The sequence below is a fragment of the Stegostoma tigrinum genome, chromosome 2 (assembly GCF_030684315.1).
Source record: "Stegostoma tigrinum isolate sSteTig4 chromosome 2, sSteTig4.hap1, whole genome shotgun sequence".
In the NCBI taxonomy this organism is placed as follows: Eukaryota; Metazoa; Chordata; class Chondrichthyes; order Orectolobiformes; family Stegostomatidae; genus Stegostoma; species Stegostoma tigrinum.
This window is the reverse complement of record NC_081355.1, coordinates 93,889,181-93,909,408: the sequence shown is the minus strand read 5'-3', so window position 1 is coordinate 93,909,408 and position 20,228 is coordinate 93,889,181. Positions and strand designations below refer to the sequence as shown.

General features: G+C 43.0%; 1 protein-coding gene across 10 annotated transcripts in view; it reads right to left on the bottom strand.

Moving 5' to 3' along the window:
- Positions 1-698: 698 nt before the first annotated feature.
- Positions 699-20,228, bottom strand: part of ddc (dopa decarboxylase) — a 156,755-nt gene continuing 137,225 nt past the window's right edge. For 9 of the 10 annotated variants that reach the window (XM_048557365.2, XM_048557390.2, XM_048557382.2 and 6 more), the window contains 3 exons: positions 16,844-16,942; positions 6,068-6,169; positions 699-1,382 (listed from right to left, as the gene is read on the bottom strand). In XM_048557365.2, the coding sequence (XP_048413322.1) occupies positions 1,185-1,382; positions 6,068-6,169; positions 16,844-16,942 (399 nt within the window). In that variant the 3' untranslated portion in view covers positions 699-1,184. Of the gene's footprint in view, positions 1,383-6,067; positions 6,170-16,843; positions 16,943-20,228 lie in introns of those variants that run through there. The other variant, XR_007250065.2, reaches the window with a different exon arrangement.

The following is a 20,228-nucleotide window of genomic DNA, read 5'->3' as shown; positions in this document are numbered from 1 at the left end:
CTGCAGAATAGTGTGCAGTTTTAGTTCTCGGAATTGCCTATCCTTGCTCTTAGTTCATATGCTCTTAATGTATGAAGTTAAGAATCCAATGTGCATTTAAACAGCCTTTTCAACCTATACTGCCATCTTAAAGATCTCTGCATGCAAGCTTTCAAAGTGTCTTTGTTCCCACAACCCATTTAAAACATATGTCTGCCCATTTCTACTCTATTACTTTGCTCCTTACTGCTCAATACATTTCTGAATTTCCCAAATATCCAAGCGCAAATCAATAATACATATTAAAAAGAACAGAGTTCCATCATTGACACTGGGGAGGCCAGAGTGCGCATTTCCTTCCAAGGTGAAAAGACACTGTCTGCTTTTGAGTAAACTTAGGAGCCATAACAGAAAACTTGTCCATTTTTCAATTTTCTCACATTTTCTTTAGCTGTCACAGTGCAATTAGCTTGAGGCAGAAGTTAAGACATTGATTCATAAATGTGTTGTTAATTAATAAACATATCTTGGATATTTAGATAATTATTCAAATTCCAAGATACTGCTTTAACCTTTTCATGTACATGATCCCAAAGATTTTCAAAAGTCTGACCTGAAGACAAAAAGTAGTCTGTTCAATGACAAGAACCAGATAACAACTCTTCAGAATTGGTCAGAATAGAAATGAATAAGAAAATATAGTTCAGTTTAGAGTTTGCAGATCATTTATTTTGCATAATTTGTAGTCAAACATTCAATGTAAATATATTTAGAATTTTTGGGTTGCAGTTATTCAACTAAAGTTGGATCATTGTTTAAGCAGCGAGAAAGTGTTTTTTAAAACGATTAGTGATTAGTAGGTTTTTAGTACAATGAGTACAATTGGTAAGGTTTTTAGTATAATGAGACCAGATTTGGTTTGACCGTAAATACTTTTGAAGATGTAACGACTGATACATTGTATTATAGCATAATAAAGGCAAAAGATACATCAATGAAAACCGAGTTACCAACCCTGCAAAATCATTTGTTAAATACACTTAAAAAAAATCAAACTTAAGTGTACACATAATATATTTTAGAATAGTTGATACAGTGCACAGGTATTATTGTCTGCATTATTCTATGATCACCAAAACCAGCATCAAATGTCAGGGCATCCACAAAAATAAAAGCACAAATATCCGACGCAGTGAACTGTACTTCTATTGACGGCCTTGTTGAAGTTCAGTTGCAATCTCCTTTATGTTCTGCCAGGCATATTGGATGTGTTTACTTTCAGCTGTAGTTGCACATACAGCAAAACGGAGGACAAACTTGTCTTGAAGTTGGCATGGGACAATGTGAATCTTTCTCATTTCATTTATTCTTTTAATGAGATTTTCATTAAGATCATTTGAGCCCTAAACAAAATGAAATATATCAGAAAGGATCTCGTAAAAAGTTTTTACTTCGAAATTCATGGCAACTTTCCAAGTTGAATAAAAAAAGTCAGTGTTGAAGAAGAGGCTATTTGCTTGCTCTTTCAAAAAACAGTGATATTTAAACCCACATTTCTGCATTTTTGTTCATCACCCTTGTAAGTTCTTCAACCTCGAGTACCTGGCTGTCTCCTTTTAAAATGAATTATGGAATCAACTTCCACAATTTCTTCAGGTCAAGTGTTCCAGATTGGGGAACTCAGGGGCAGTACAAGAATCGACAGCATCGAAACAGAAAAGATGTGAGTGCCTCTTAAATAATTCAGCAGCTTTCAAGAAGGGGGAAATCCAATCAGTGGCTGATGCATCAGCGGCAGAAAGTGGCAACAGCAACTCAGAGCTACAGAAGCTGTAGCAGCAGTATAATATCTTTAAAAGCTTACATCAGTCAGAATTGGGAACAAAACTTAAGCTTGTGAGATTCAGAAAGAATATTACTGAAGCTCTTCAATGATTAAAACCAGACAAACAATCCAGGAAAGTAAATGACCATTATTGAGCTCTAGTTCAGTGCTTTTGAAGAAGGGTGAAAATATTTAAAATTATGGTAAAAGTTTGGCTAGGAATTTGAAAGAAGGCTTAAATTGTTATTGTTATTTAACAACCAACTTTTTTGCTGTTACAAAGTCATTGTCATAAGTATCAGAAAAATTCTTCTAAAACAAGGATATTCTTTCAAAAATTCTTTGAGCTGGCAGCATAATTAATCTTTTTGGGATAAGCAAGTCAAAGGTAAAAGAAAATGTTACTAAAAATAACAACTTCAAAATTGAAATGAATTTTTGTTGTACAACTAAAAATATGTAAAGGCCTCAAATCACCCTGACGACATTTTGAGCAGTTAAAGATTTTCGAAATAAGTTGCAGAAGAACTGGAAATGGTGTCAATCCTTTATCTCAGTTCCATATAACAAAATGTTAAATTGCTGATAAAAAGTCAATTTAAAGAGTGTTTTTATGGTCTTCAAATGATTGCGAATAACTTCCAAAGATTTAAAGCTTAATTATTTGGAATACAGAAAAAAAATGACCAAAATGTTTTTGATGACAAAAATCTTGAATATATATTGAACTAATTTATTACAATTTAAAGCTTTATCAGAGACCTTATCTTGCTTTATCAGTAATTAAATTTTAATTACCTTCTTTTTAAAATATACTGAACATTTTGTAAAGCTTGACAGCAAGGAATTGAAAACACAATTTAACCTCAGGAAAAAATGTGTCTGAACCTTGTGAAATATGCTGTACTTCAAGCAAACTACTTAGGGTACAGAACTGCTGTCAGGATTTCAGATCTATTTCTTTTGGATCTTCTACAATTAAAGGAAGCTCTCACACGGGAAAAGGTAATCCAGACTGTAATGGAACCCAAGATTCAGTGAGATCGCAGAAAAATCTGGAAAAGAAAATTTACTCAGAAAAACCATCAGGTCCTATCAACCTCCCAACGTACAAATGCCCCAAACAACCACATGACAAAAGAAAACACAATGAGTTTTCAAAGCACTCAAAAGTAGGAGTCACTATCCAAAATGTAGAGCAAAAAGAAGTACAAAAACAAAGATAACAAGGTGTAGAGCTGGATGAACACTGCAGGCCAAGCAGCATCACAGGAGCAGGAAGGGTGACATTTTGGGCCCAGACCCTTCAGAAACAAAAACAAATGCAATGTCCAACTCTGTCACAAAAATGTTGCCTTGCAAGAAATGGGAACATATTAAAACAGTGTGCAAACACCAGAAACGATCCTTAAAAGACAGAGGTAATGCTGGTTACATTCATAAAGATGTCAATATTTTATATCAGACACCATTAGAAAAAAGCAAATTCTGACTCCCAAGATATTAGAAAGTGTACTTTGGATGATTACGTTCCCTCCTTAGAAGAAATGCCACAGCCAATCCTCAGGGAAATAGGCAACCCACGTGAACCAGCCAGTACAGAGCCCATATGATGTCAATAGATATCTAATTTAATTCAAACTTGACACAGGAGCAAGTATCACTGAATTGTCTGAAAACACTTGTTTGTGTAAAAAAGTTAAAACCTACTGATTTTATATTAAATTGCACTGGAGTACTATGTGAGGTGTTGGGGCCTTAGCTTATGAAGGATATTATTGCCAAAGAGGGATTTCCACAAAGGTTCACCAGGTTTGCTCCAGGGATGGCAGGACTGTCTGGACAGATTAGAAATTGGGCCAATTTTGTCTAGAGTTTAGAAGGTGAGCGGTGATCTCACTGAAATTTACAGGCCATAGGTAAGGTATTTTCCTTTTGGGGTAAGGCTAATTTCAATACCATTAGACAGGATCTGGCAAACATAGACTGGGAACAATTACTTGCAGGTAAGTCTGCACTTGGAAAGTGGGAGTCTTTTAAACAAAGTATAGTGAGAATTCGGTGCCAGTATGTTCATCTAAGTGTGAAGGGCAAAGACAGCAGGTCCAGGGAACCCTGGATGGGAACAGAAATCAAGACTTTGATAAAGAAAAAGGATGAAATGTATGTAGAGAATTAAAAACAGGGAGGCCCTTCAGCAATGTTCAGAGTGTAAAAGGACGGTGGTGGTGGGGGTTGCTGAAAAAGCAAATCAGGTGGGCAAAGAGGGTTTGTGATGTATTTTTGGAGGTTAAAGGTAAGAGTAAGTGTGAAGCTTAATAGAGACGAAAGAGGCAACGTTTGCGTGGAATGAGAAAACATAGATGAAGTCTCAAACTAATGCTTCTAACTGTATTCAGAGAGGAGACAGACATTGAAGTTAGAGATTTCAGTTGGCATGGTGAGCTTCTGGAACATGTTAAGATTAATAAGGAGGAGGTATTAGATGTTTTAGCAGGCATAAGAGGTGTATAACTTGCCAGGGCCTGACGAGATGGTAATTTACCAAAATTTGCTGGAATCTGAGGAGGTTCTAGCAGATTGGAAAACAGCAAATGTGATACCGCTGTTTAAGAAAGGAAGTAGACGAAAGGTGGGTAACTATAGGCCCAGTAGTTTAACTTCTGTAGTGGGGAAAATACTTGAATCCATACTCAAGGAAGAAACAGTGAGATATCTGGATAGCAACTGTCCCATCGGGCAGACACAACAAGGGGTCGTGAAAGGCAGATCAAATTTAACTAATTTACTGGAATTCTTTGAGGATATTATGGACATGGTAGACAATGGGGATCTGATGCATGTGGTGGATCTGGATTTCAAGAAGGCATTCAACAAGGTACAACTAAAAGGCTGTTGCATAAGATAAAGGTGCACAGTGTTATGGATAATGTATTAGAATGGGTAAAGGATTGGTTAACTAACAGAAAGCAAAGCGAGGGGATAAATGGTTGGTGGTCAGTGGCTGGTAGCGTGCCTCAGAGATCAGTTTTGCTACCACAATTGTGATAGCAATTTACATAGATGATTTAGAGTTGGGGACCAAGTGTAGTGTGTCAAAGTTTGCAGATGACACTTAAGATGAAGATAGAGCAAAGTGTGCAGAGGACATTGGAAGTCTGCAGAGGGATATGGATAGGTTAAATGAGTGGGCAACGGTCTGGAAGATGGAGTACAATGTTGGTAAATGTGAGGTCATCCATCTTTGTAGGATTAGAACCAAAATGGAATATTATTTAAATGGTGAAAAATTGTAGCGTGCTGTCATGCACAGGGACCCGGGTGTCCTCATGCATGAATCACAAAATGTTGGTTTGAAGGTGCAGCACATATTAAGAAGGCAAAAGGAATATTGTCCTTTATTGCTACAGGGACAGAGTTTAAAAACAGGGAACTGTATGAGATGCTGGTGAGGCCACTCTTGGAGTCCTGTGTACAGTTTTTGTCTCCCTACTTGAGAAAAGATGTCCTTGCACTGGAGGAGGTGCGGAGGAGGTTCACTATGTTGATTCTGTAGCTGAGAAGGTTGGCTTATGAGGAGAAATTGAGCAAACTAGGGCTATATTCATTGGAATATAAAAGAATGCGGGGGGATCTTACAGAAAGATATAAAATTATGAAGGGAATAGATAAGATAGAAGCGGGGAGGTTGTTTCCACTGGCTGTAGAAACTAGAACTAGAGGGCATAACCTTAAGATAAGAGGGAGCAAATTTAGGACTGAGTTAAGGAGGAACTTCACCCAAAGCATTGTGTTTACAAACCAAGCCTTCCCATATATAGTGATAATTCTACACCAAAGCAGAGCTCTAAAAAGAGACGTGTATATTGGAGAAAAATCTAACTCCAGATCTCTCAAAGACCAAATTGTGATTTGCCACTATAGCACATTTCTATAAGTTAGCTCAGTGTGCAACACATGTGAGGTAAGTAAAGTTAAACTTTCAAGTATTTTCTATGCATTTACATAATTTCCATTAATTAATGTTGATATTTCACCCTTTATAGCAGAGTACTTGAAGTCTCACTAGAAGATTATACTCAGCACAAACTGGTTGAGATCACGCTATATAAAGAACATCACTATCCCACTGTTTGGTTTGCATTTCAAAGTGTTGCAAATATGGAACCCAGAAGATAAAACAGAAATTTAGGCCTTGGTGCTGAAGAGGAAAATATAGGAGTGGATCTATGAAGAATGTCTAATGCTAATATATTTACATACCTTCAATCTGAAGCACACCAGCCCTAATATGACATCATTCACAACCTCAAACTGTTCATCTTGACGTACCAAGCTCTCAAACTCATGTGCCAGGCCCACTTGCTGAAGCAAAAACAAAAACAAAGTTGAGATCTAAGTTTTTGATAAGCAAGGTTCTCAGGAAAAATAGATGGTATTTTGCTGAAAGAATTTAAAATTAGATTTAAACATGTCTAATTTCGTTATTGTCTATGCAAATTTAAATTAAACACGAGAACATTCATCGATAAAAGCTAAGAATAGAAGAGGAAAATTCATCAAATCAACAAGTATTTTGTATTGATTTATTTTTTAAAAAGACAAGCATGAAAGAAATTCTATAGCATTATTGATTCAATTTCTTCTTGTCAATGCTCTGTATGCATTAATGTTTGGTACTGCACAACAAAGAAGGGTAGAGACCCACAAAACACAACATTAGCAGACTGTGGTAACAGTTTGCTTATGATAATTAAGTACCAAGGACTGGTGTAATAATGGGTATCAGAGATAATGGGAACTGCAGATGCTAGAGAATTCCAAGATAATAAAATGTGAGGCTGGATGAACACAGCAGGCCAAGCAGCATCTCAGGAGCACAAAAGCTGACGTTTCGGGCCTAGACCCTTCATCAGAGAGGGGGATGGGGAGAGGGAACTGGAATAAATAGGGAGAGAGGGGGAGGCGGACCGAAGATGGAGAGTAAAGAAGATAGGTGGAGAGAGTATAGGTGGGGAGGTAGGGAGGGGATAGGTCAGTCCAGGGAAGACGGACAGGTCAAGGAGGTGGGATGAGGTTAGTAGGTAGATGGGGGTGCGGCTTCGGGTGGGAGGCAGGGATGGGTGAGAGGAAGAACCGGTTAGGGAGGCAGAGACAGGTTGGACTGGTTTTGGGATGCAGTGGGTGGGGGGGAAGAGCTGGGCTGGTTGTGTGGTGCAGTGGGGGGAGGGGACGAACTGGGCTGGTTTTGGGATGCAGTAGGGGAAGGGGAGATTTTGAAACTGGTGAAGTCCACATTGATACCATATGGCTGCAGGGTTCCCAGGCGGAATATGAGTTGCTGTTCCTGCAACCTTCGGGTGGCATCATTGTAGCAGTGCAGGAGGCCCATGATGGACATGTCATCTAGAAAATGGGAGGGGGAGTGGAAATGGTTTGCGACTGGGAGGTGCAGTTGTTTGTTGCGAACTGAGCGGAGGTGTTCTGCAAAGCGGTCCCCAAGCCTCCGCTTGGTTTCCCCAATGTAGAGGAAGCCGCACCGGGTACAGTGGATACAGTATACCACATTGGCAGATGTGCAGGTGAACCTCTGCTTAATGTGGAATGTCATCTTGGGGCCTGGGATAGGGGTGAGGGAGGAGGTGTGGGGGCAAGTGTAGCATTTCCTGCGGTTGCAGGGGAAGGTGCCGGGTGTGGTGGGGTTGGAGGGCAGTGTGGAGCGAACAAGGGAGTCACGGAGAGAGTGGTCTCTCCGGAAAGCAGACAGGGGAGGGGATGGAAAAATGTCTTGGGTGGTGGGGTCGGATTGTAAATGGCGGAAGTATCGGAGGATGATGCGTTGTATCCGGAGGTTGGTGGGGTGGTGTGTGAGAACGAGGGGGATCCTCTTGGGGCGGTTTTGGCGGGGGCGGGGCGTGAGGGATGTGTTGCGAGAAATACGGGAGACGCGGTCAAGGGCGTTCTCGATCACTGTGGGGGGAAAGTTGCGGTCCTTAAAGAACTTGGACATCTGGGATGTGCGGGAGTGGAATGTCTTATCGTGGGAGCAGATGTGGTGGAGGCGGAGGAATTGGGAATAGGGGATGGAATTTTTGCAGGAGGGCGGGTGGGAGGAGGTGTATTCTAGGTAGCTGTGGGAGTCGGTGGGCTTGAAATGGACATCGGTTACAAGCTGGTTGCCTGAGATGGAGACTGAGAGGTCCAGGAAGGTGAGGGATGTGCTGGAGATGGCCCAGGTGAACTGAAGGTTGGGGTGGAAGGTGTTGGTGAAGTGGATTAACTGTTCGAGCTCCTCTGGGGAGCAAGAGGCGGCGCCGATACAGTCATCAATGTACCGGAGGAAGAGGTGGGGTTTGGGGCCTGTTTGGGTGTGGAAGAGGGACTGTTCCACGTAACCTACAAAGAGGCAGGCATAGCTGGGGCCCATGCGGGTGCCCATGGCCACCCCCTTAGTCTGTCAGAAGTGGGAGGAGTCAAAAGAGAAGTTGTTGAGTGTGAGGACGAGTTCAGCTAGGCGGATGAGAGTGTCGGTGGAGGGGGACTGGTCGGGCCTGCGGGACAGGAAGAAGCGGAGGGCCTTGAGGCCATCTCTATGCGGAATGCAGGTGTACAGGGACTGGGCGTTCATGGTGAATATGAGGTGTTGGGGGCCAGGGAATTGGAAGTCCTGGAGGAGGTGGAGGGCGTGGGTGGTGTCACGGACGTAGGTGGGGAGTTCCTGGACCAAAGGATAGAAAATGGAGTCCAGATAGGTGGAGATGACTTCGGTGGGGCAGGACCAGGCTGAGACGATGGGTCGACCAGGGCAGGCAGGGTTGTGGATTTTGGGAAGTAGGTAGAAACGGGCCGTGCGGGGTTGGGGAACAAGGAGGTTGGAGGCTGTGGGTGGGAGGTCCCCTGAGGTGATTTCGCCGTTTACAATCCGACCCCACCACCCAAGACATTTTTCCATCCCCACCCCTGTCTGCTTTCCGGAGAGACCACTCTCTCCGTGACTCCCGTGTTCGCTCCACACTGCCCTCCAACCCCACCACACCCGGCACCTTCCCCTGCAACCGCAGGAAATGCTACACTTGCCCCCACACCTCCTCCCTCACCCCTATCCCAGGCCCCACGATGACATTCCACATTAAGCAGAGGTTCACCTGCACATCTGCCAATGTGGTATACTGCATCCACTGTACCCGGTGCGGCTTCCTCTACATTGGGGAAACCAAGCGGAGGCTTGGGGACCGCTTTGCAGAACACCTCCGCTCAGTTCGCAACAAACAACTGCACCTCCCAGTCGCAAACCATTTCCACTCCCCCTCCCATTCTCTAGATGACATGTCCATCATGGGCCTCCTGCACCGCCACAATGATGCCACCCGAAGGTTGCAGGAACAGCAACTCATATTCCGCCTGGGAACCCTGCAGCCATATGGTATCAATGTGGACTTCACTAGTTTCAAAATCTCCCCTTCCCCTACTGCATCCCTAAACCAGCCCAGTTCGTCCCCTCCACCCACTGCACCACACAACCAGCCCAGCTCTTCCCCCCCACCCACTGCATCCCAAAACCAGTCCAACCTGTCTCTGCCTCCCTAACCGGTTCTTCCTCTCACCCATCCCTTCCTCCCACCCGAAGCCGCACCCCCATCTACCTACTAACCTCATCCCACCTCCTTGACCTGTCCGTCTTCCCTGGACTGACCTATCCCCTCCCTACCTCCCCACCTATACTCTCTCCACCTATCTTCTTTACTCTCCATCTTCGGTCCGCCTCCCCCTCTCTCCCTATTTATTCCAGTTCCCTCTCCCCATCCCCCTCTCTGAGGAAGGGTCTAGGCCCGAAACTTCAGCTTTTGTGCTCCTGAGATGCTGCTTGGCCTGCTGTGTTCATCCAGCCTCACATTTTATTATCCTGGTGTAATAATGGTCCAGATTTTTCCACCTTTCTTCTTTTATGAAGTGGGCAAGCTCCACATTTCTGATAGGAGCTCCCTCAGAGCTGTACTTCCATTTTGACAATTCTCTCATATTGCAGAACTATCAGGGGGAGGCAAACCATGCAATCTTTTCACAGCAGTCAGCTGCTGTATTCTAATCTTTAATGGTCTAGAATCACAGCTGCTATCAAAGTAGACATGGCAAGGTGTGAGGTGGGGTGTTGGGCGGAACCGAGGACCAGCTGGGTAGTGTGTCAACATGCAAAGTGATAAAGGGACTTGTAAGTGGTGCAACATTAGTGTTGTTCAGGCCGTGTGGTAGAAATTGGGTCAGGCAATGGAATAAGATTGGGGATCAGGCACTGGTCGAGGAGCAGTTGATCTCCAGGTTAAGGATGGAGCAGAGGAAGATGATGTTTGGCCCCAGATTGGACAAAGGCGTCTGAGTGTAAAACAGGTGAATAGGACAGTCAGGATCAGAGTGGGTAAAGAAGGGAATTAAGCCTGGAGCAGGTAAAGGGGTTGTTGGGTCCAGAGCAGATGTGGGGGTGGGGTGTCAGTTCTGGAATGGGAGATGGGAGTTGGTCTCAAGTGGATGGGGAGGTGGTCAAATTGAGAGTGGGCAGTGGGAGTCAGGTCCACAGTGAGAGCTGGGGAGGATTGGGTCCAGAGCAGGGTAAGGGAATGTCAGGTCCAGAGTGGAACAGGGCTATCGGGTCCTGGGGTTATGAAGTTAGGGTCTGGGGGTGGCGGTTGGTAGAGTAAATAGTTTGGGTGTGGGAGTCTAGTTTGGGTATGTGAATTTGATATGGAGTCTGTTGAATAGATATTCAGGAGTTAGACTGGGTAACTATTTACTCAATTTCATTGAAATCTTCCAGATTCTCTGATTTCAATGGGGGCTTTTGCAGGGTTCCAGACGAAGAGGAATTTCTCAATGGAATCTTCAATTTCCTGGGTATTCCATCAGAGCAGAACAGGGACTGTGATGGTCCACAAATGCAACTCCTATCTATGAAATAAAACCTGAAAGAACTGCGGATGCTGTAAATCAGGATCAAAAACAAAATTGCTGGAAAAGCTCAGTAGGTCTGACAGCATAGAACATAGAACATAGAACAGTACAGCACAGAACAGGCCCTTCAGCCCACAATGTTGTGCCGACCATTGATCCTCATGTATGCACCCTCAAATTTCTGTGACCATATACATGTCCAGCAGTCTCTTAAATGACCCCAATGACCTTGCTTCCACAACTGCTGCTGGCAACGCATTCCATGCTCCCACAACTCTCTGCGCAAAGAACCCGCCTCTGACATCCCCTCGATACTTTCCACCAACCAGCTTAAAACTATGACCCCTCGTGCTAGCCATTTCTGCCCTGGGAAATAGTCTCTGGCTATCAACTCTATCCACGCCTCTCACTATCCCGTATACCTCAACCAGGTCCCCTCTCCTCCTCCCTTTCTCCAATGAAAAGAGACCGAGCTCAGTCAACCTCTCTTCCTAAGATAAGCCCTCCAGTCCAGGCAGCACCCCGGCAAACCCCCCCCCGAACCCCCCCCCCCAAAGCATCCACATCCTTCCTACAAGAGGGCGCCCAGAACTGGACGCAGCACTCCAAGTGCGGTCCAACCAAAGTCCCATAGAGCTGCAACAAGATCTCACGACTCTTAAACTCAATCCCCCTGTTAATGAAAGCCAAAACACCATATGCTTTCTTAACAACCCCGTCCACCTGGGTGGCCATCCTAAGGGATCCATGTATCTGCACACCAAGATCCATGTATCTGCACACCAAGATAACTAAATATTTTGTCAGGAATGTGTTCTGAGGGAAAATGTGGATAGTGGGTCTATGCTGGTTTGTCCCATATATAGGGAATGTGTCTACATTGAGATCGTCTTACTCAGAATCATGAAGCTGGGGTGTGGGGAAAGACAGGACTGTTTGAGTACAGTCGAGCACATCTGACTGTGTTAATCACAAAAAATAGCCTCTAGGTTTGAGTCCTGTCATGGTCAGCGAAGATCAGTGATCGTGCCCTGATTCCCTGTGTAGGAGAAAGCCTTCCTGATCTTCAACAAAAAAACAGAATTTTCAATTGAAGATTCTGTGAAGGCAAAAAATAGAGTTAATGTTTTGGGTCCGGTGACCCTTCCTCAGAACTCCTATCTATGCTGGATTAATTTGGAAAATCCAAGACATTGTATCCCATGTTTTTCTGCCTTTAATGCTAAATTAACACTGTTCACAAAAGATAACGATTGACAGTGGCATTGTGAATTACAAATGCCTAAACCATGTCTTAAAGGACCAATGAAACAGATCCATTCATTGGTTTTTCAAAACCATTTCCACAAAACTTCCAGAGTGAAAGTAGGCAGGCTTCTTAATGGAGAGAATATCAAATCGAGAGCTCAACTTAAGACTGTGGCCAGTTCTGAAAGATTGATTTCAGTCTTCCTTGCATTGAAAATGACCAGTTATGGGCCATTTCAGATTGAGCGCTGTATAAGACTCTGGCAATGCTGAAGCACTGCAAGTGTCGGGAGTGGTCACAGAAAAGCAAGACTGGGCGTTGTCGACATATATGCAAAGTGAACCCTATTTCTGCAACTGACACCACCAAGGAGTAGCATGTAAATGAATGTGAGGTGACCAGGGATGGATTCTTGCAAATTCTTGAATTAATCATTTTAAAGCTTCATTGGCAATCTCTTGCTAATGAGTATGACAGTTTATGTAGGAAATTCTATATCATTTCTCATGGGTTCTGGTGGGTCCTTGCATGACTGATGAGCCCAATATCTCTGACCATACATTTGGCAGGTGTTTCAGGGAGGTGGAATTGGTTCTTGGCCTTGAGATCATTGGCATTCCTTTCTCCAATTTCTTTTCCATACTACCTCTTGCCATCGAGAGTTCTCAAAGAACTGCATCCCTTCACAGGAGTTTCCTCCAAGTTGGCTCTTCTGAAGGATGGAGTCCCATGCATTGACATTGACATCCATGTTGCATTTCTTGAGGGAAGCATTCCTTAAGCTGGATAAAGATTTACCTTTGTAGTCAGAATTCAGGCATTCTAAGCACACATCCAACACAGTTGGTTTTAGATGATCTTGGCCTTAATGTTGGTGCCTGATCTCTCAGCTAACTTGGAGAATCCATCTCAAACAGCACTGATCGTACTTCTCAAGAGAATTGAGGTGGTGTCTATATGTGGCCCAAGTTTCGGAGCCACATTAAAGAGTCAGAAAATGATTGCCTTATACACAAGAATCTTGGTATTAGCACAGATGTCACAGTGATCAAAGCCAAGAAATGATATTGTCAAACCAATTAGAAGGAGAGACTAGAAATGGGTCACAGTGCTGTAAGGAGAAGCTGCAAGAAAGGAATAAAAGCACAATAGTAGGAAATATTTTTTAAAAAGTTAAATCATACATATAAAATCTGATGGTTTTAGGATGAACAAAGTAATGGAAGTCTGCTAATTATTATCTACAAAACCTTCCAACTTATGAATGAACGCTCCCACCGTTCAAACTCCACTTGGATGAAGCATTGAAAACTAAGCAAAGGCATAGAATCTGGGTGCAAACTAACAGAGTCCCAAACAAACTAACTGTCAATACTGACATGAAGAAATACACTTGAAGGAATAAGCTATTTGACTGCATCCTCAAAAACACATCTATCATTGATACATCTATCCACAATTGCTTTGGTAAGCAAGAACATTGTGCCGTCTTTGTGAACTCATGAAGAGTAAGAAGATAACTCAGGAGAGTGTGGAGCTGATTAAAGACCAAAAAGGTAACTTTATATGGAGGTGGTGGGTTCATGTAAATTTCTTAATGAATACTTTGTGTCTGTAAAGAGGGATATGAGGCAGACTTATATTTAAGGAGTAAGGTGAAATATTAGATAGGATAAATATTCATAAAGAAGAAATATAAAGTTGTTCATCATCCTTGGAAGTTGCAAGTCTCCATGCTCCCTATTAAGGCTATTAGATGTAAGGGAAGATGATCATTTTCCACTCCTGTCTTGCTGTGTGCACAGTATCAGAGAACAGGAAGACTGCAAATGATGTATCATTATTTAGGAATAGTCAGAGTAGCACAGGTCAACTGATGGTGGCCATATTACTGGAACCACTTCTGTAGCTGGTATAAACATTTTAGACTGGCTCCAATTAATCAAAGCAAATTATCATGGATTTGTTAATGGACCTTGTTTAAAATTTTGAGAAGGCAGCAACGAGGACGATGAAGGTAGTCCATTTGATGTCATCCACGTAGATGACAGACGAATTGGAAAATTTAAATGGAAAGTTGATCCAAAATTTCCCAATGTTAGAAACCAACAAGTGCCCCAGGTTCTTGTTACTGGAAATCTGTTTCTGATAGGATTCTGCATGACTTAGTACTTTCTCGTCATGGTTAAAAAGCAGAACTTGCATTTACACAGCACCCTTCTGAACCACTGGATATGACAGCCAATGAAACACTTTTGAAGTGTAGTCATTGTTACAAAATCAGGTGCCAACTTGCACTGAGCAATTTATCACAGAGGAAGTTGACTAAGAGCAGATAATCTGTTTATTTGTGATACTGACTGAAAGATAAACATTGGTCAGGACACTGGGAATAACTTCCCTGCTCCACACAACTATCATATAATTGAATCTTGTACATCCATTTAAGAGAACAGATAGTTTAATGTCCATCCAAAAGACAGCAGCCGCAACCAGACATTTTTGGGCAAGGCTACAGTTTTGTACTGAAGTCCTGCAATGACACTTGCACCCACAGTTTCTGACTTAGAGAAGAGGGTGTTATCACCTGAACCACACTAACACCGAGCATAAATCAATAGTGGCAGGTTACCGAATCAGAGAAGTTTGATTGAAGGTGATTAACAAAGAACCAATGGCAATGCTATGTCTGACAGTGTGAAGGTAGATTCAATCAGGTACTTCAGAGAATTACGTAATTATTTGGAGAAAATAATTGCAAGGATTGCAGTATGAAGAGGACTAATTAGTTCAGTTGGCTGGGTAGCTAGCACGTGATTCGGAACTACATCCACAGTAGATGTCTATTTCCTGTTCTGGCTGAGTTTGTCTTGGAACCTGCCTCATCATGCTGCCCCATAAATGGAAGGCAATGGCAAACAATTAAATAAAAGCTCTCAAGAAAATAGCACATGTTGAAGGATCAGCAGACAATGACCAAAGGTCTTCTCTTTACACAAAACAGGAATGGATGGGAAAAAGCAGGAGTGTGGGACTAACTGAGTTCCTGTTGCTGAGAGCTGGCATGGAGTGAACAGCCTCTTTTTGTGCTGTCATCATTCTATCTTTCTAGGTTAAGAGATTTTCACAGCAACAGCATCTATCCTTGAATATATGCTGTCTCACTGATGTGGCACCAAGTCAGATAATGTGAAGTCAAATCTCACAGCCTGCAATTGGTCATCTATGAGGTGTTGTGGGCAGCAGCAGCACAGGTCTCTGTAATTGTATAGCCTAGCAAATACTCCACCAGTATTAAGCCAGAACGTTCAATTTGGAAAGGTACAGCTAAAGCAGCACCAGTTGCAACTCAGAATGAAGTAACAAATTAGTGAATATACAATATGGGACCACCTGCATGTAAACAACAAAAACAGCAGCTTATAGACGAGCTGAGCAGCTCCATGGGCAACTGATGATTGTAAAGCTGTAGGACTCCACCATATCAGGTGAAGTGCAGTGATCGATATCATGTTCCATGCCCATCTTCAATAATGGCAAAATCTAACGTGAGTGAAAAAGAGAACATTGTAGCGTTTGTAAATGGCTTCATCCAAAAGTGGCCAGTAGATAATTTTAATTCGTCTCTTCTGCAGGTCCACCAAATCATGGATGTTATTTTCTAGCCAACACTGTCCATTCCCCATAACGTTAAGAAGCAGCTAATTGATTGGGACAGAGTAAGGGTCACATTCTCGAACAACACGCTGGCTGAAGCACAGGAGATCCATATTTCACTCCTTCCTTCTTGCCTAGCTGTGAAATTTCAGTGCAGCTACAGTCAGAGAGTACAACATGCCAAGATGGACACATAGTAAGCCACAAACAGACCCTACCAGTTAAAGTCGCTGCATCCTTCTATTCAATTTTCGCAAAATGGTAAAGGAAGGAATCATTAATATTACCATAAACAGCACTTTACATAGCAAAGGTACAACTTTATTACTTTATCTGCAACATTAGGTTTGGCAGACACTCCTAGGAGGCTGTGGTCTATACTATGATGAAATCTACATTCTTGGAAATTAACAGCAACAGACTTTGCTTAACTATTTAAAGTGTATAGTACAAAGAACAAGAACAAAGAAAATTGCAGCACATGAACAGGTCGTTCGGCCCTCCAAGTGTGCGCTGATCCAGATCCTCTGTCTAAACCTGTCATCTATTTTCCAAGGATCTGTATCCCTCTGCTCCCTGCCCATTCATGTATCTGTCTAGACCCATCTTAAATGACGCTACTGTGCCCACCTCTACCACCTCCGCTGGCAATATGTTCCAGACACCCACCACCCTCTGCGTAAAGAACTTTCCACGCATATCTCCCTTAAACTTTTTCCCCTCTCACCTTGAAATTGTGACCCCTGGTAATTGAAGGTCATGTTGTCTGAAGCCCTGCAGACCCAGGGTCCAGTTTCCAATAATGTAACATCAGTATGATAAAGCTTCATTTCTATATGCGCAGTAGCTATACTTATTGTAAATGCTTAATTCATTTTACTCGATCGTGCTCTTTAAGCCTTTCTGAAAATTTGTACAGTTTTTCCAGTTTGTACTTAGAAAAAGAAAGCCTGGAGATTTCTCCCACTGATTAGTAAGAATTGCAACTACATTTTTTAAGTGCACCCCACTAGATGTTAGGCATCCATAATTTTTAGTTAACACACAGACACACAATTAATTTGTGGTAATGTGACACAGGAAGAAAAGGATAACTGCAGCTTTGATCAAATATTACAGATAATATGCAGTCCAAGTTTACAGTATATTTTGCCAAAATATATTTACATGAATTAGTTTTGGACGCCTACCTTACGAATATGGTCTTGAAGTCCTTTTATTCCATATAGTCTGAACACAAACCATATTTTCAAAGAACGGAATCTACGTCCAAGAGGAATCTGCCAATGCTACATAAAACAGCATTAGTTAAAATACCATCCTCTGACACTTCCGCCATCTACAATCCGACCCCACCACTAAAGACTTTTTTCCAACCCCACCCTTGTCTGCCTTCCGGAGAGACCACTCTCCCTTGTCCGCTCCACACACCCCTCCAATCCCACCACACCCGGCAGTTTCCCCTGCAACTGCAGGAAGTGTGACACCTGCCCCCGCACCACCTCCCTCACCCCCATCCCAGGCCCCAAGATGACTTTCCACATCAAGCTGATGTTCACCTGCACATCCGCCAATGTGGTATACTGCATCCGCTGTACCCGGTATGGCTTCCTCTACTTTGGGGAAACCAAGTGGAGGCTTGGGAACCACTTTGCAGAACACCTACGCTCGGTTCACAGTAAACAACTGCACCTCCCAGTCGCGAACCATTTTAACTCCCCCTCCCATTCCTCAGATGACATGTTCATCCTGGGCCTTCTGCAGTGCCACAATGATGCCACCCGAAGGTTGCAGGAATAGCAACCCATATTCCGCTTGGGAACTCTGCAGCCTAATGGTATCAATGTGGATTTCACCAGCTTCAAAATTTCCCCTTCCCCCACTGCATCCCAAAACCAGCCCAGCTCATCCCCGCCTGCCTAACCTGTTCTTGCTCTCACCTATCCCCTCCTCCCACCTCAAGACACACCTTCATTTCCAACCTACTAACCTCATCCCCGCCCCCTTGACCTGTCCATTCTCTCCAGACTGACCCTATCCCCCTCTACCTCCCCACCCATACTCTCTTCTCCACCTATCTTCTCCTCTATCCATCTTCAGTCTGCCTCCCCTCTCTCCCTATTTATTTCAGAATCCTCTCCCCATCCCCCTTTTCTGATGGTGGGTCTCAGCCCAAAACGTCAGCTTTTGTGCTCCTAAGATGCGGCTTGGCTTGCTGTGTTCATACAAGCCCACACTTTGTTATCTTAGTTAAAATATTATTTACTAACTGAGGCCGTTATGGTTTCTGCCTCATAGCCTGAATTAAATTGAATAAGTCTGTAGTACAAATACCTATTTTCAATTAGTCTCTAACGTAGGAATAAGCTCCTGGAGCTAAAACTCGATGTGAACATAGAACATAGAACATTCCAGCACAGTACAGGCCCTTCGGCCCTCTATGTTGTGCCGACCTGTCGTACCGATCTCAAGCCCATCTAACCTACACTATTCCATGTACATCCATATGCTTATCCAATGACTACTTGAATGTACCCAAAGTTGGCAAATCTACTACCGTTGCAGGCAAAGCGTTCCATTCCCTTACTACTCCCTGAGTAAAGCAACTACCTGTGACCTCTGTCCTATATCCTTCACCCCTCAATTTAAAGCTATGCCCCCTCGTGCTTGCCATTACCATCCTAGGAAAAAGGCTCTCCTTATCCACCCTTTCTACCCCTCTGAATATTTTATATGTTTCAATTAAGTCACCTCTCAACCTTCTTCTCTTTAATGAAAACAGCCTCAAGTCCCTCAGCCTTTCCTCGTAAGACCTTCCCTCCAAACCAGGCAACATCCTAGTAAATCTCCTCTGCACCCTTTCCAAAGCTTCCACATCCTTCTTATAATGCGGTGACCAGAACTGTACACAATACTCCAAGTGCGGCCGCACCAGAGTTTTGTACAGCTTCACCATAACCTCTTGGTGCTGGAACTTGATCCCTCTATTAATAAAAGCTAAAACACTGTATGCCTTCTTAACAGCTCTGTCAACCTGGGTGGCAACTTTCAAGGATCTGTGTACATGGACACCGAGATCTCTCTGCTCATCTACACTACCAAGAATCTTACCATTAGCCCTGTACTTTGCCTTCTGGTTACTCCTACCAAAGTGCATCACCTCACACTTGTCTGCATTAAACTCCATTTGCCACCTCTCAGCCCAGCTCTGCAGCTTATCTATGAAAGCTATTTGAATGGAAAGAATTAATTCATATGCATGAAAGTCCACATATTGTCCCAAATGTCCTTGATCCATTGGATAGTTGTTGGGATGGGATTGTGTTGTCCATCAGCAGTTAATTTTTTTGGCAATTAATTTTAATGTGAAGCAGTTTAGGTTATAATGTAATTGTATTGTGAACTGCAGTGAGCAGCCCGGGGCCCAGAATATTGCAATGCAAAAGGGACGCAACTTCTGCAAAAAGATCCTTTCGGGCACTAGAGAGCAGCATTGGAGAAAGTGCATTGATTTGTTTGACTTTTGTATTTTCTCCACTGGGTAATGTTCCAACCTCATCAGATATGACCCTTGCCAAAGCCATCAGCAGCTACAGGACACAGTATCACCGAAGCACCATATCACAGCATTTATAGTCATAGAGTTATAGAGACATAGAGACATACAGCATGGAAACAGACACTTTGGTCCAACTTATTCATGCCGACCAGGTATCCTAGATAAATCTAATCCCACTTGCCAGCATTTGGCCTACATCCCTGAAAACCCTTCCTATATATGTACCCATCCACCTTCCTTTTAGATGTTGTAATTGTACCAGCCTCCACTACTTCTTCTGGCAGTTCATTTCCTACATGCACTTGCCTGTGCGTGAAAAAGTTGCCCCTTTAAAATCTTTCTTCTCTCACCTTAAACCGATGCTGTCTAGTTTTTGACTGCCCCCACCCCAGAGAAAAGAGATTGTACATCTACCCTATCCATATATCTCATGATTTATGAATCTCTATAATGTCAATCCCCAGCCTTCGATGCTCCAGGGAAAAATAGTGCCAGCCTATTCAGCCTCTTCATAACTTAACCCTCTAATCTTGGCAACATCCTTGTAAATCTTTTCTGAACCCTTTCAAGTTTCACAACATTGTTCCTATTGCAAGGTGACCAGACTTGCACGTAGGTTTCCGAAAGTGGCCTAAACAATGTCCTGTACAGCCACATCATGACCTCCCAATCCCTAAACTCAATGCGCTGACCAATAAAAGCAAGCATACAAAATGTCTTCTTCACTATCCTATCCACCTGCAACTCCACTTTCAAGGAACTATGAACCTGCACTCCAAGGTCTCTTTGTTCAGCAACACTTCCCCAGATCTTACCACTAAGTGTAGAAGTCCTGCCCTGATTTGCCTTTTCAAAAGGCAGCACTTCACATTTATCTAAATTAAACAAAAAGGGTTTGAATTTTAGGTAGATCTGCAAATCTCTTAGTTAGGTGGAGCACTGACTCCTGGTAATAATGCATTGATACCATGTAGCATCTTTAATTGATGTAGTAACAAAGTTTTGATGCGGTACCA